At 41.0% G+C, this 15,149-nt stretch overlaps 1 protein-coding gene across 1 annotated transcript in view; it reads left to right on the top strand.

The window, feature by feature from the left end:
• The window catches only part of PKHD1 (PKHD1 ciliary IPT domain containing fibrocystin/polyductin), a 265,495-nt gene that overhangs the window by 193,506 nt on the left and 56,840 nt on the right, over nucleotides 1–15,149 (top strand). The window contains exon 59 of the mRNA XM_071742174.1: nucleotides 1,897–2,057. Within this exon, the coding sequence (XP_071598275.1) occupies nucleotides 1,897–2,057 (161 nt within the window). The remainder of the gene's footprint in view (nucleotides 1–1,896; nucleotides 2,058–15,149) is intronic.

Here is a 15,149-nt window from a genome sequence, read left to right as displayed (position 1 = left end):
AAAGGAAAGGAAAGGAAAGGAAAGGAAAGGAAAGGAAAGGAAAGGAAAGGAAAGGAAAGGAAAGGAAAGGAAAGGAAAGGAAAGGAAAGGAAAGGAAAGGAAAGGAAAGGAAAGGAAAGGAAAGGAAAAAGGGAAGGGAAGAGAGAAGAGAAGAGAAGAGAAGAGAAGAGAAGAGAAGAGAAGAGAAGAGAAGAGAAGAGAAGAGAAGAGAAGAGAAGAGAAGAGAAGAGAAGAGAAGAGAAGAGAAGAGAAGGATCTACAATAACAAAAAGACAAAAATTAAAAGCAAGCAAAGTCAGGAATTTTTTATTTTTTCTTTTTTAATTTGAAGTTTAGATTCTATCAATCTGTATCTCCAGATCTGTCCTCTTGGATTTCCCTTTTTAATTACATTTTTAAAGAAGAATAAACTTCACATATCCCATTTCTTAAAACTCCATCCGGAGCATCTCTGACTTCTCAGCCTCAGGCTTCAGAAAATGTCAGCGAAAAAAAACTGAGACAGGGAATGTCCTTTTGGTCAGGAAAGCAGAGCTTGATTTTTGCCTCCAAGATCACAACAGAAAAGTTGATCAGTACCAGGCAGGCTGTGAGATGTCAAAGGATTGCCAGAACTGTTTGTTCCCAGGAGAATTTCTTCTGTATGTGGAAGAGGGGGGGGCGAGCTTCATCCTCAACCTTAACTCACTTTTGGTTGCCACTGTTTAAATATACCCCATCCAATAGAAACCACAGCCTATTTATTTATTACAACCAGTCCACACAATGCAGAGGCTATGTCAGGGAAGCCTTGAAGTAGCAAAAAAATCCAGCCTGGACTTCACTTGCCAGTCAAAAATAATTGGAGGTGTCCCACACTGCTATGTTTAGATCCCCTCCAGCCTTCTGTCAGAATTTTTATTTTATTCTATATTTTTCCTTTCTTGCTCTGGGCATTAGATTGCGTGTAGGTTTCTGAGACTTGTCCAGCTTGTCAGCTCCCATTATGTATCAGTCTTGAATCCATCCCATGATATTCTGCTATTAGTGAGCTGCTGAATATGCAGTCCAGTGCAAGAGCTGCTGGTTTTCAAACATGATGAATGCACGTGGATTATTGAAGGTTTCCTTAGCTGTCTGGTAAACCTCCTAGGGAGATTTCATCTCTCAGTTCTCCTCTTGCATTATCTGCATGTATTTATTTAATTCACCTTTGCAACTGCTGAGCTTGATCCAAGCTGTGGCTGCATTGTTCTGCTTCAGCATCCTGGAGGGATATCTTGATGGATATGTCCTGTCAATGAGAAGGTGAGCACTGCCTTAGAGCAAGAGAGGAAACAGAAACATCAGGGAATATGGGTAACACTATGGAATACTTTGCTTATCCCACTGGTAAACCTAACCAGCTGAAATGCTGGATCTTCAGAGAGGTGCTCAAGAAGCTGTCAGGATTAGAGGAGCTATCTTTGTTCCCTATGTTTTTTGGAGATGTATTCATTGGGACCACTGCCCAATCTGTTTCTGTGCCCTTACTGTTAATCAAATTTCTGCATTCAAAATAGCAACAATAGGGTTTTTCCAACCTGAGCCCAAGGAATTCTAAGTTTTCTTCAAGATTTTTTCTGTATCCATGTGGCAATCTGTAGAGGTTTCCATGCACTGTGCTGGATTACAAGTCATTGGATCTCATTGTGTTGTGTAATGGGAGTGAAATGGCCAGGTGGCTGGGTCCTTTCAGCTGTAGAAAACCATCAGTCAAAATGCACCTAAAACCACTTAACATTCTCAACAGGAGATTTAGCTCACCAGGCTCTGGTGATCCAGAAATTAGGCACATAATCTAGGGAAGACACTAAACCCTCTCTGTAGTCAGTTTGCTCTTTTCTTCATACTAACTTCACCCCTCCTGCCCGTCAGTGTGCAGACCTCTGAAGACAACATTTTCCCTGAAAAGGGATGCAAAGGCTCAAGAAAGGCCCTTTTCAAGGATCTGGATGGAAGTCTCCTGAACCTAGAACCACCTGTTTCTGTTTTCCCAAAGTCAGAATTTGAATGGACACAGTTCTACCTGCAAGCTGGTAAGTGCCTGTGATCTCTCTTGATCTCTCAAACTTCTGCATGCATTTGACCCATGAGATTTTGGGGTTCCTCAGGCTCTCACTGAGACCTACAACTGATGTTGAGCTGGTGGTGATCCCAGACTTTGTGATGCTTTTCCAGGATAGAGGTGTTGGATTACAGTGTAGAAGTCTGGGAGGCCCTGTTGTATGGTTCTGCGTCCACCAGTGCCTCTCTGCCTTTGTGCATCACATCACCTGGCATCTTTAGCCCCTTTAGGGTTTCACTGTTTCATTTTAAGACCAGAAAAGAGCTTGCCTGCCCTTTTACAAAGTCCTTTGAGAGCGTTAAGTAAGGCAAGCCATGTAAGTGCAAAATAATAACAATAATTGGCCCAGTGTGGATTTTTATCCATATCCCACTGAGGAGATAATCAAGCTGAAAACCAACTCCAGAAGTTTAAAGGCCTCTCTCTCTCTGGTTTAAAAAGGCCCATTCTGCTCAGCAACCCCTTTCTGAAGGTTCACACAGCAAGGCTTCTCTCTCACCCTGATTAAAACTCTGCTCCCTGATTCCAATAAACTCCTTTAATTACAATTAGTGCTTCCCGTGCCTGCTGCTGATGGTGGCCATTTTGCTGGAAAGGAGCCTCATTTGTGACTCCAGAGGTATTGGGAAAGTGATGGAAGGGACTGTAATTAATCCTGTTTTCCATCACACTCTGAAACTGATTAAACATTTGAAGAAACTTTAAACAAAATGTCTGATGTGTATCCAGTATTTCCTCTAAAGATCCTGCTCTAATTGGCTGCTTTACAGGGCTGATGAATGTTGTCTCACTGCTAGCACATTGGTTTTTACTCTACCTTTTCTGCCCTGATCATGAATGATGTGCAAGCACTAATACCCCAGAATTATTATCACTTAGCACCCACATATTCATGCATACAGGCTTTTGCTCCCCTGGGTTTTATTCAGATTCCCCCCATTTTTAGCACCCCTTGGCATGCAGTCATATCCATGTCAGGTGTCCCCACCACCTCAGTGCATCCTGCACTCCACAGGGGTTATCTCCTTGTCTAATGGAGGCAACAGCATATGGTAAATGCTGCCTGCCTCTGAGGCTATAACAAAATTGCTGTTTTCTTCTTGCTGCCCAAATATTTTGGGATTTTCCTTCCTGCTCCCTTCACAGCTGTGTGTTTAATTCCTCTGTGTTGCTCATCCTGACCTGCAGTTCCTTTCATCTTGAGGCTCACATTTGGAAAGGCACCCCATGCCTTTCCATGCCCAATGCAGGCTCCCATGCTAGAAAAAGAGGAGAAAATGCTCACTTTTTCTGCTTCCACAGATTTTTTGTGGGGCCAGATTCCCCTTTGGTGTGACATTGCTTCATGGCCAGTGACAAGGCTGATGTTATGATGCTGTTGAGTAGGATTTGGCCCTTGGAGTTCTACTTTTCAGATGAGCATTTGGTGTTTATATGGTCTGGGTGGTTAATACTCACCTGCTGATTCTTTTAACTGTACATCCACCTGGAACCCTATTAAACCTGGATAATCCTGACCACCTCCAGAAGCTTCATCAGAGACCTGCAGTGCACTGGTAAGTGCTCTGCTACTCTGAGCACAGAAATATCCTTACTACTTACACAGATAAAAGACACAAATTTTCTTGAGGTTCAAAAGCTTACCACATCCTCTTAATTGCACCTTCATCCAGAAGCATAGAGATATTCCCTTTAAGCTTCCAACTTGGGCAATCAGCTTGAAGTTATTGGTCCTTACCCAGCTCTAGATGTTCTCATTACTCCAAAGGGAGCAAACCAGAACACTCAAGGAACTTCAGGAACACAAAAGCCAGGAAAATGTTTTCCCAGAAGAATACCATAGGGAAGAGTCTGTGAAATCCATAAGTGGGGCACAGTGGATCAAACAGTATGGCATTCATGTAATTGAATTTATATGATGTCTTTTGTCTTCCTTTTTGCTTGAATTTTACTTCCTGTGTTGGTTTTTTTGGGTTGTAGACCAGGTCTTTTTATTATGGTTTACTGTAGAAGCAGAGTTGTTCATGTAAAACGGAAGTTTTAGGTTTTTGGATAAGCCATAAAATTCAGGAAAAAATGAAAACTACAATGAAAAAGAGGGAACAGATCCAGGATTTTTTTAATTATAATTTCTGCCAAAAGAAAACAAAGCAACAACAGAAGTGGTTTTGTGTCAAACAAAGCATAATTATTTTTTAATCAGAGTATTTTTTGTTTTTTTTTTTCTTTTACATATGATTCTGCACGAGTTTAAAATTAAATGTTTTCCAACACCTTCAACCCTTAAATCATTTATAGGAAACTTTCATAGTACCAGTCTTCAAATTATCCAAAACAATTTAATGAGTTTAACATGAATTTGTAATTATTTTAATCTCTTTGAGTTGCCATTTTTTGGATGACAAAATATTTTTCTCCCCAAACTCATCTCTCTATGAAGCCTCTTACAAAAGAGCTCAGGGCCAGACCTGGAGCACTAAATGGTACCATGGTAGGGCAAAAATTCATCCTCACAAGTTGTACAGCAGAATTAGCTGTAAACAGGAGTGTGAGGAATGAAGGATGAGGGAACACTTTGTTCACTCAACTGATTTCCATGTCCAGGTTAAACCCCTTGTCACACCAAAGTTTGCTGATAGAAGAAGAGGTGCAGATGTCTGCCTGCCTGCAGGGCTGTGATGTGATTGGGATCACCAAGATGTGGTGGGATGGCTCCTGTGACTGGAGTGTGGGGATAAACTTTGGAAAAGACAGGGAAGGCAGAAGAGGAGAGGGTGTCACTCTCCATCAGTGATCACCTGGAGTCCCTGGAGCTCTGCCTGGGGATGGATGAGGAGCTGATGGAGACCCAAAGGGTCAGGATTAAAGGGGAGTCAGGGGCAAGTCATATCAGAGCAGGGCCACCCAACCATGGTGACCAAGTGGATAAAACCCTCTTTAGACAGATAAGAACTGCTTTGTAGTCACAAGCCATGGTCCTCGTGGGGGACTTTAATCACCCCAATATCTGCTGGAGGGACAACACAGCAAAACACCAGCACTCCAAAAAGTTCCCTGAGTGCGTTGATGGCAAAATTCCTCCTCCAAATGGTAAAGGATCCAACCAGAAAGGGAGTTTTGCTAGAGCTTTTTCTCAAAGGAGAAAGGCTGGTGAGTGATGTCCATGGCAGTGACCATAAGACTGTAGAATTCAAGCTTAAAGCAGGGAGGAAAGTGTGAAGGGAACTGCTGGCACTTGGTTTTAAAAGGGCAGATTTTGGGCTCTTCAAGGATCTCCTTAGTAGGGTTGATTGGATAAAGACCTGGCTGGGAAAGGAGCCCAGGAAAATTGGTCCATATTCAAAGATCACCTCCTGCATTCCCAGGACCAATGTGTCCCAGTAAGAGGAAAGCAGGCAGGAGTGCCCAGGAGTGCTAAATTTTCTAGATTACAGAATTTCATATGTAGATGCTTATCTGAAGCAACTTGCACAGACATTTGAACACCTGGTTTTGTCAACAGCTTTGCACAAAACTCTCAGAAAGCTTGAATAGTGTCCAGGCTAAATGATATATAGGAATATACAACAGTTTGTTAGGTTTCATCAGAAATAAGATTAAAAAGTTAGCTTTAGATGTAACCAGCCAAAAATTCCTCAGGGTGTGGGTCAAGGATTTTTGTACAATCCTATTTCTTCTGGGAATTTTTATTATTATTTAAAACTATTTTCAAATAAGAATTGAGGAAGTGTATCATGTTGGCACACAGGCTGCTAGGATAATTTAGGGCTAAAGTTGTATGAAAATGCTGCACTGTATATATTTAATACTCCAAGGACTATGAATAGCTACACCTGCAATGCACAATCAGGTGTAGCAATTAAAAGTGTCTGAAAAAGAATGCAGGTATGGTAGATTTTCAAGAAATGAAACAGATGCAAAATTGGTCTGAAGCATTTAGTGTTTTCCTCTGAAGGTTTTTTTTGTTGTTGTTCACACATAGAAATTTGCTTTTTCTGCAACAAATGGTCCGTGTAAAATGTGTTGAAAGCAATGGAGGACATTAAAAGAGCTGTTATTAAGTTGTTGTTTTATAAAAAACAAGCCTCATATGATCAGAATATGTCTGTAACTTTTATTTAATTTTCCTGAAAGCACATCCCTGGTATGGATATCAGCAGTCCTTAATGCAGTCAAGAAAAAAGTTGGGAACATATTGTGATGTCTTAAAGTAAGACAAAGGGAAAATAAGTTATTTTGTATCTTTGATACCTATGTGATGGTTTGTGAGGTGTGAGGAGGCTGAACCTGCAGAACTGAAGGATCAAGGATCAGCTCTGCTGAGGACAGCGTGGAAGGGGGAGGGACACCTGTGGGTGGTGAATCCACTGGTGGGAAAGCAAGCCCACAGTTCCTTTGGATGCCACCATAAGATTGCCTCAGCAGATGGCTCTACCAAGGCAAAACATCACTCTGTATAATTTGTTTTGGTCAGTCAAGGAGGAAGAGACCAGGGCTGGAGATCCAGAAAGAGCAAACGATGTCAGCACTGGGGCTAATGTGGTCATGTGATATTTCCATTTTGAAATGCTATAAATTACTTTTCCTCAGACTCACCTGTATCTCAACCTCTGATAAAAAGCTATTTTCCTTTTTCAGGGATGTTATTTCCTTTGTTCTGAAGCTAATATAGAATCATAGAATGCTTAGAGTTGGAAGGGACCTTAAAGCTCATCCAGTTCCAACCCTCCTGCATGAGCAAGGACATCTCCAACAGTTCAGGTTGCTCAGAGCCCCATCCAGCCTGTCCTTAAACTCTTCCAGGGATGGAGCTTCCACAAGTTCCTTGGACAACTTGTTCCAGTGTCTCACCAGCCTCACACTTAAGATTTTCCTCCCATTGTCTAACCTAAATCTCTCTTCTTCCAGTTCAAAACCATTACCTCTTGTCCTCTCACTTTGTAAAAAGTCCCTCCCTACCTTTCCTGTAAACATTGGATGGCATTGTTTGTTGTCCTGGTGATCAATGTAGGGAGATGCATATATATATCAAATTCATATATATGTGTATAAATGTATGAGCCTATCAGACTTTATGTTCTTCTTCCCATGGAGAGCATCAAATACTTTTCTCAAGATGAATCCAAAAAAACCTTGGGCAAACTCATCCATTTTGCATGCTCTTTGTTGTAAATGGAGTTTAGTTTTTTGTACCACCCTTTCTACTTCTTTCCTAAATTCCTCAGGTATTTTTAAACAGGCATGCACTGGTGTTCAGCTGCATTAAATGTAAAATATGTGCACGTATCTCTTCACAATAATTTGGAAATTTGGAAAAAGTGATTGTAAAATCAGGTCCCTGACTATGGGAGATAACCTTGGCCCTTAGGATAGCAAACCTTTTTTGAAGATGTGCCAGCAAAAAGTTTGTGCCTACAATTGCTATCAGAAATTCTTGGCTTCTACTTTTAGTTTTAATCCCTCAGGATGAAACACCAGGTTTGTCATTTTCAGAACCGAACTCCTGTGTTTAAGAAGATATTCAGAAAAATGACACAATTTTTAGGGTCTGTGAAGTCTTAAAGAGCCTGTTTGTTTTCTTGTGAGATAGAAAATAGCTCATCAAAATCCACATCCCTCAAATCCACATCACCTCACTTCAGTTCAGTTCTGGATTTGCTGTCCACTTCTCTACCTTTCTGTATATAAATGTTACTCTGCCAGCATAAGTTTTTTAATCATTGTTATGATGCTGCTACTATTTCAGGATAGAAGTTTTAAAACTGATTTATAAAGAATTGGTGGTCCATGAAACCTAAGTAACTGATGTACACCTCACCCATGGATTAATTAAAGGTGAAAAAAATTCATTAGGCATCTGGAAACCAGCAGTTACAAAAGAATGGCTGGGAAAGTTGGGTGGCTCAGCCTTGAGGAGAAGAGATGGGTGAGAAATCTAAAAATTGCTTTCAAAAATATCAAGACTGCCGTGGAGGAGAGAAAAATAACTTCTATGGAAGTTCTATGATATTGGAAGTAATGGGCTGAAGTTTAATCAAGATAATTTTAGAGGTGTGGAGAGAATGTTAGAATAAAGACAGCAAACCTCTGGAATGGGTTGTGGAATCTGTCTGTGGAAGTTAAGCAAATGCCCTTAGATGATAGAGAGGGTCAATCAAATCAAATAGCTCCCTTTCTGGAGCTATTTTCAAAATTCTGCAAGAATAATCTGTAGTCTGCAGGAACCTTTGAGGTCTGACAGTGATTTATGGGTTTGAAGGCCAGGGTGTTGTAAAAGGAAGTCTGGTAATTAGGACTTTCTAAATAGTGCTGCTGCAGAAGACAAAAGAGTGACTACTAGGGAGGTAATTAGTGCTGAGAGATCTTTTTTTTGCAACCCATGAGCTTTGTGCCTCTCAGCCAGTCTGCCTGTTTCTTGTGGAATGCATTTGAAAGGTTGTGCAAATAAGCACATGCAGAGGTTAGCACACCAGGGAAAATTGTGTACAGGGTCTGAGTGGAGTTGATAACCCCATGGAACTAAAACTGAGGCAGGTTCTTTATCTGGAATCTCTCCCCAGAGCTCAGTAGCTCAGGCATTATGCCTTTTCTCCTGTTTCACACAGAAGCATAGAATGGTTTGGGTTGGAAGGGACCTTAAAGCTCATCCAGTTCCAACCCCCCTGCATGGGCAGGGACACCTCCCCCAGCCCAGGGTGCTCCAAGCCCCATCCAAACTGGGCTGAGACACTGCCAGGGAGAGGGCATCAACAATCTCCTCAGGAAACCTATTCCAGTGTCTTACTACCCACAGCTTCACACTTACTTATCATTCCTACTTCAATGTTACCCACAGTTCTGAGTCAGGAGTTGGGTTTTAGTGTCACTAGATACCATCCAGAAGCTTTCTGGGAGAAGCTGCTGGTATTAATGGTCAACTCAGAAGGCTGCAGGAGAAACAGAAGAAAATGGAGAAGTGAGTTACTCTGGAGAGAGCCAGGGATGGAGCTCAGGACACACAGAATCACAGAAAGACAGGGTTTGGAGGGGACCTCAAAAGATCATTGAGTCCAACCACCCTTCCAGAGCAGGGTCACCTACAGGAGGTCACACAGGAACACATCCAGGTGGGGTTTGAATTTATCCAGAGAAGAAGACTCCACAACCTCCCTGGGCAGCCTGGGCCAGTGATCTGTCACCCTAACAATAAAAAAAAATATTCCTCAAGTTTATATGGAACCTTCTATGCTCGTTTATATCTCCTGCCTCTTGTCCTATTTTTGGGCATTACTGAGAAGAGACTTGCACCAACCTCCTGTCTCCCTCCCTTTACATATTTATAAATATTTATGAGGTCACCCCTCTTTCTCCTCTTCTCCAAGGGGAAGAGCCCCAACTCTCCCAGCCTTTCCTCTTAAGGGAGATGTTCCACTCCCTTCATCTTTTGGGGCTGACATCTTACAGCCTTGCTGGGCTTTGCTGGCTGTTACCTTTGAGGAGACTCAGTGCCTGTGTTTATGCAATTAGAGCAAGAAATGTGAATTTCATCCTGCACTTACAACTATATCATTTCCCTTAGATCTTTGTGGTGTATCTATAATCCCAGCAAAGTGCTGAGTGGTAGTTTGCAGAGCTTTACAGGGGAAGCACTGCATTTTGCAACAATTAATTTTGCAGAGGAAGCAGCCTGTTTTAAAGACGCCTGCAGCAGTCACTAAAATATGTGTTGTTTTTCAAGGCCACCAGACACACAGTTGGCTAGGTTGGCTAATAAACAAAACAATAATGCAAAAAAAAAAACCAACAAAAGAAAACCAAAAAACAAACCCAAAACAAAACAACCAACCCAGCCTCGTGGGGTTTGCAAGAAGAAAGGATGAAAAATAAAATGAATAATGCTTACCTGCTAGGGGTGGGTGAAGACTATAATTGTTTAGCCTCCAGCAGATCCCTGCAAGGGTTAAAAATGGCAAAGATATTAGTTGGTGACTGCTAAGATTGTTGCTTTGGAGCTCTGGGCAAAACACAGATTGTTATTTACCGGACTTGGTCGATTTACTTCTTAATGCAATAATGACCTGTGAAATGAAACGTGAGCTAGACAATTGTTACTCATTGTTTCCAGTAAAACATCCTTTCATACCCCATTAAACCACCATTAATTCCATTTGAAAGAGAAGCAGGCAGGAACACTCAAGAAAGATGTCTCTCTTTTCCTCTTCTCAAGAAAGATGTCTCTCTTTTCCTCTTCTCTTCTCCTCTCTTTTTGAGGCCTCAAGGTCTATGGAAATCAAAGCACTTCTCTTACCCATTTTAGAGGGTTTTGGGTAGTCTGTGAGGGCCACATTTCTGAATCTACTGGATTGGCACCCAGGGGGTGGCCTTGCAGAAGAGACCATCAGCTAAACTGGTGAACCCAGTCAAACGATCAATGTTATTGCACCAGGTTTTTTCTTTATAAAGTTGGTTTGAAGTGTGGCTTAAGGCACATGGTGTGATTCTTGGGGTGCCCTACACAGGAGGAGTTGGACTTGATGGTCCTGATGGGTCCCTTCCAACTTGGCAGATTATAGGATTCTAGGATTCTAAGTGTCAGATTTATGTGACCCTGCAGTGTGTGTGCACATGTAGGTTTGTGTAAATTTTAAGCCATTTTCAATTTCCATCAAAAGTAGTGGATGGATTAATTCTCAAAGACAACAGACAGCTTAATCTTACAGTTTGAAAAGACCCAAAACTATCTGGGAAGAAAACCACTGTTGGCAAAACTTTTTATTCTTCCAAACGAGGATCTTGCTTGGGATCCATTTCTTGGATACCAAGAAACGTTCTCTGGAGAGAAACTCCAGTTTTATGTCCCATCTAAAGGAAAATCCTTTGCACTTTGCAGGTCTGAAGGAATCCAGCAACAGCCCTGTAATAATGCAGCTTCCACTTTGCATGAAACTGGGTTTTTTAACACCTAACTCTCCTCTGCTTTAGCATATTACTGAGTAACTACAAAAACATGGAAACAGAAAACTGGAATATTTTAGATGTACAGATTTTATCTGATGTGACCAAATTAAAAAATAAAACCCAAGATATTTTTATTTCCCCTTAGAGCTCAGGCTCTCTAGAAATTTACCAAGCCATCTGAACGATGGGATACAAATGCTTCTTCTGGAAAACATTTGTACAAAAAAGCAGATAGAAACTCTTTTCTAACTAGAGTTTCCTAAGAACTTTTCCATTAAAAAAGAAGTATATAATGCTTAAAATAATTCAGCCAAAATAATTTCCTCCCTTTTGGGTGCAAACACACAGCCTGATTTTAACGAAACACAATTTTTCTTTCAAAAACAACACAGAAAATCAACTTCCAGAACACATTTTCAGTTAGCTTTAATTACTGGGAATAATTCAGATATACTGAGGACAAAATGTCCCTCAGTTTACTAACATACATCTGGTAGCCCACTGAATTTCATGCAAGCCACATTTGGACAACCCATATTGCAACATGTTCCACTATGATTCCTGTTTTTCAGTTGCTTCTACTTTTATATTTTACTTCAATTAATTTTATTTAATAGTCTATAATTTTATATTGCTTGATGCACTTGATGCCTTTATTTTCCTATGCTAGACTTATGCCTGAGGTAAGATTTTGTCTCCAAGTTTGCTCAGAAATGGTTCAGCCGCAAAGAATAAAATTATGGGCTTTTTTTTTTTTTTTTTTTGGTGGTGGATGATAGAAAACAAATTTCTAAACTCTATGCACTTGCAGTAAAGGAATGAAGGTTAGCAGGGAACCAGCTCTGAGGTCAGTGAAATGTTTTCTAAAAAACTGTGTCCAGAACTACCTATGAAAATAAACTGCAGAGATTCAATATCTTCTGATGTGCTGTGAAAGATCTAAGTGTTGACTGCTGCCTGTGAAAAATTCAGTTGCTGCTCTGCTGTGTTGTTTGAAGCACAGACATCAAATGCTCTCCTTCTTTCAGTCATCTCCAAAATATCTGAATATTTGGAGCCTTAAATCCCATCTTCTAGTTCCCTCGCATTGCATCTGCTAATTAACAAAAGGATTCTGGGCACTTCGTGACCCTCATTGCTGCCCAAGGCTCTGTGTCCCTGGGAGGAAAACGTGTTGTGTCCTAACTTTCCAGAATAGGTTGGTTGGGAGCCAAGGGATTACAGAGTCACCAGGGGTGGAAAGAAGAAGAGAGCTCAAAGTTTAGCCAGAGACAAGTATGCCATCAGCTGGGAAGATGCTGGCTAGATTTTGATTAATCAGCAGTATTATTAGGTCACCCAGGCTCTCTTACTTTTTGTGGGACTGAGGTTTTTTTTGTAGGTGCCTTTATATGTCTCAGTCAATGATTCTTTACTAACAAGAAGGAGTGTCACCCCTCCCCCCCAAAAAAAAAAGAAAAAAAAAAACAAAGGAAGAATTCAGTTGCAATTCTTGCAATTCTGAAAAAGAGATGGAGAATTGGGAGTGCAAAAGAAGCCTTTGCCATTCACATGAAGAGCAATGGCTTGTGAAAATAGGTCCTTTTTTTTCCCCCTTCCCTGTAATCCTTCCTCCTTGGCAGTATCCTGAATCAGAGAGAATCATGACTGTAGGTTTGTGTGTGTGCAAGTGTATATTTATACACACACACAGGCACTGTCCTCACAACTGCCCTTGGAAGCATTTCATCATTTTTTCCTTCTTATCTTCCAAATATTAGCATTTAATGAAATACACATTTCCTTCATTTATTTTGAACCTGTGCCAAGGCCAGCAAATACCAGAACCTCAACTGTTATGACAGGATAGATTCTTTATTGGTTTGTTTTCTTTTCATTCTTTCTGTTTTCACTGAGATTTAAAAGGAAAAAAAAAAAAAAAAAAAAAAAAGATTATAGACCCTTATGTTCTAACTCAAGGAGAATAGCTTCCAACAGAGGTAGACAAGTCTGTCCAAAAAAATGTCCCTGAGACCCATCCAATTCAGACAGCTGTGCAGCAAACAGGAAATTGAGGAAGTCAGGTTCATCAGAGACACAGGATTTCCTTCGTGGATGTTTCAGATAAAGCATCTTGAATTTTTCCACGCTGGTTCAGTGCTGCAAAAGAACCATGAGAAATACAGCAAAAATGCAGCCCTGTGGGAAAGCAGAACTGACAGACAAGTTCTCTTGAGGACCATTGTCACCTGATGTGACATCTTCTGAGCAAATCTCAGTTGTCTGGCCATGCTCTGGGCTGACAGGACATGTGCCAGCTCTGAACCAGGAGCTGTGCCACCCAGGTACAGAAGGGATGGGCCAGGATGAGCCCATTTCCATGGGGAAAATTTCCACAACTTCCACTTCAAGGTCAACACGCTCCTTCCAGTTTGAAGTGTGGGCAGAGCAATCTCAGGTCTACCTCTAAAGGGCAGTTTAAGTCTCCTCCTAGTTTACAACATGCTTTGCTAGAGGTTTCACTCCTGGCAGAATTGTGTCACCAGAGCCATCAGCACGGGAGGGGGGGATTTATTGTGAGAGTGACAGGCACTGGCTCAGAACTCTGCTAAAACCCTTTCCTGTGACTTTGAAGAAGTCACTTTGTGAAATTAGGCAATTTTCCTTCTCTTTTTCCCCCTCCATTTGTTGGTTTTTGGTGGCTCTTGACATTTCAGTGTTGGGATGAAAGAAGGGTCTATGGTGTACCAGTATGGATGTGATCCTGAGGTAACCTCAGGCTCCTATGAAACACTGGGAAAACTGGCAGAGCAGTAATTAACAGTGTCTATTTATTATTATTAGATATTTATCTAGTCTATTTATTATTATTAGAGCAGGCAAGCACTTAGATGTCTGCCTGCATGACCTTAGTTTGCCTTGCTCTCCTATTTGTGCTTTTAGGTTTTGACACAGCCTTGCAGGACATGATCACAGTAAGAAAAAAGCAGCTTTGACTCATTTGATCCAAACTGTGTTCTGGAGATGGCTCAGGGCTGTGCAGTGCCACATGTTGCATACATGAGCTCTGCTGGAGAAACTGAAACATGTGGGATGAATAAGGACTAGAGAAGAAGAAAGAAAAGTCTCACAGCACAGCTACTGAAACCCATCTGTGTGCTAGAAAAACTTTAAATGAATCTTTTCAGCCAAGCCATTTGCCTGTGACCTTGTCCACATCCCCTTATTGTTTCATCTCTTTCCTAGATCCAGCCATGCCTGAGCATGATGCTGGAGAGTCCTAATTGCAGGCACCCAAACTACTCAGGGGAATGTAACAATGCTTAAAGTGTGGGGGTGATCATGACCCAAAATGTAATATCACATGCTAAGATTATTTGGTTTACTGATAAACTAAGATTATTTGATTGGATGTGGTCTAGATGAGGCACCCAAAAGAAGCAGTAAGTACAGAAACCATCCCTCTCACATTCAGCCATAGTGCAGCCAGGACAGGTTGTCCATAGGGTATCTTAGCTGATGAAACTTCAAATGGTGACTAAGGTTGGGCCACGAGCTTGGAAAACCCCAAAAGCAATTTTTTTTGGCAATAATAACTGAGCCAAAAGATGCAAGATCTTAATTTGTTAAGGAGTAGCTTTGAACGTCACCACTCTGTCAAATCCAAAGCTCCTGTGGTTGACACAGTGAGCACCTTGGGAGTGCTCAGGGTATGTGTCATGCATATTAATTTAATTATAAGTTAAGATAATTAATAGAAAAGAACCTATGGATTTTCTGATGCATTTCTGGAGAACCTTCTAGAGAAGGTTCTTTGGAAAAATAGTGAATTCACTGGCATTAGTGCTTAAGAAACCAAAAAACAAATGTTTGCATCATGCCAAGAACATAGTTATTAGCTTACCTTATAAAAATTTATATGCATTTTAATGTACACATATATAAGTATACAAGATTATAAAATGATTCTGTGCTCTCCAGTTTTCTGGGAAAAAAGAAACACAGGTAGTGAGGCTACTGCACTGCAGCATCATCAGCTGTTGTACATTTTTTCAGAGAAAAGGTGGGTTGTGGCTTTTGGGTTTTTTTTTCCTTTTATTTTTCTTTTTTGTTTTTTGCTTGGTTTGGTTTGGTTTTGGGGTTGTTT

The sequence above is a fragment of the Heliangelus exortis genome, chromosome 3, assembly GCF_036169615.1.
Source record: "Heliangelus exortis chromosome 3, bHelExo1.hap1, whole genome shotgun sequence".
In the NCBI taxonomy this organism is placed as follows: domain Eukaryota; kingdom Metazoa; phylum Chordata; class Aves; order Apodiformes; family Trochilidae; genus Heliangelus; species Heliangelus exortis.
This window is presented reverse-complemented; position numbering and strand designations above follow the sequence as displayed.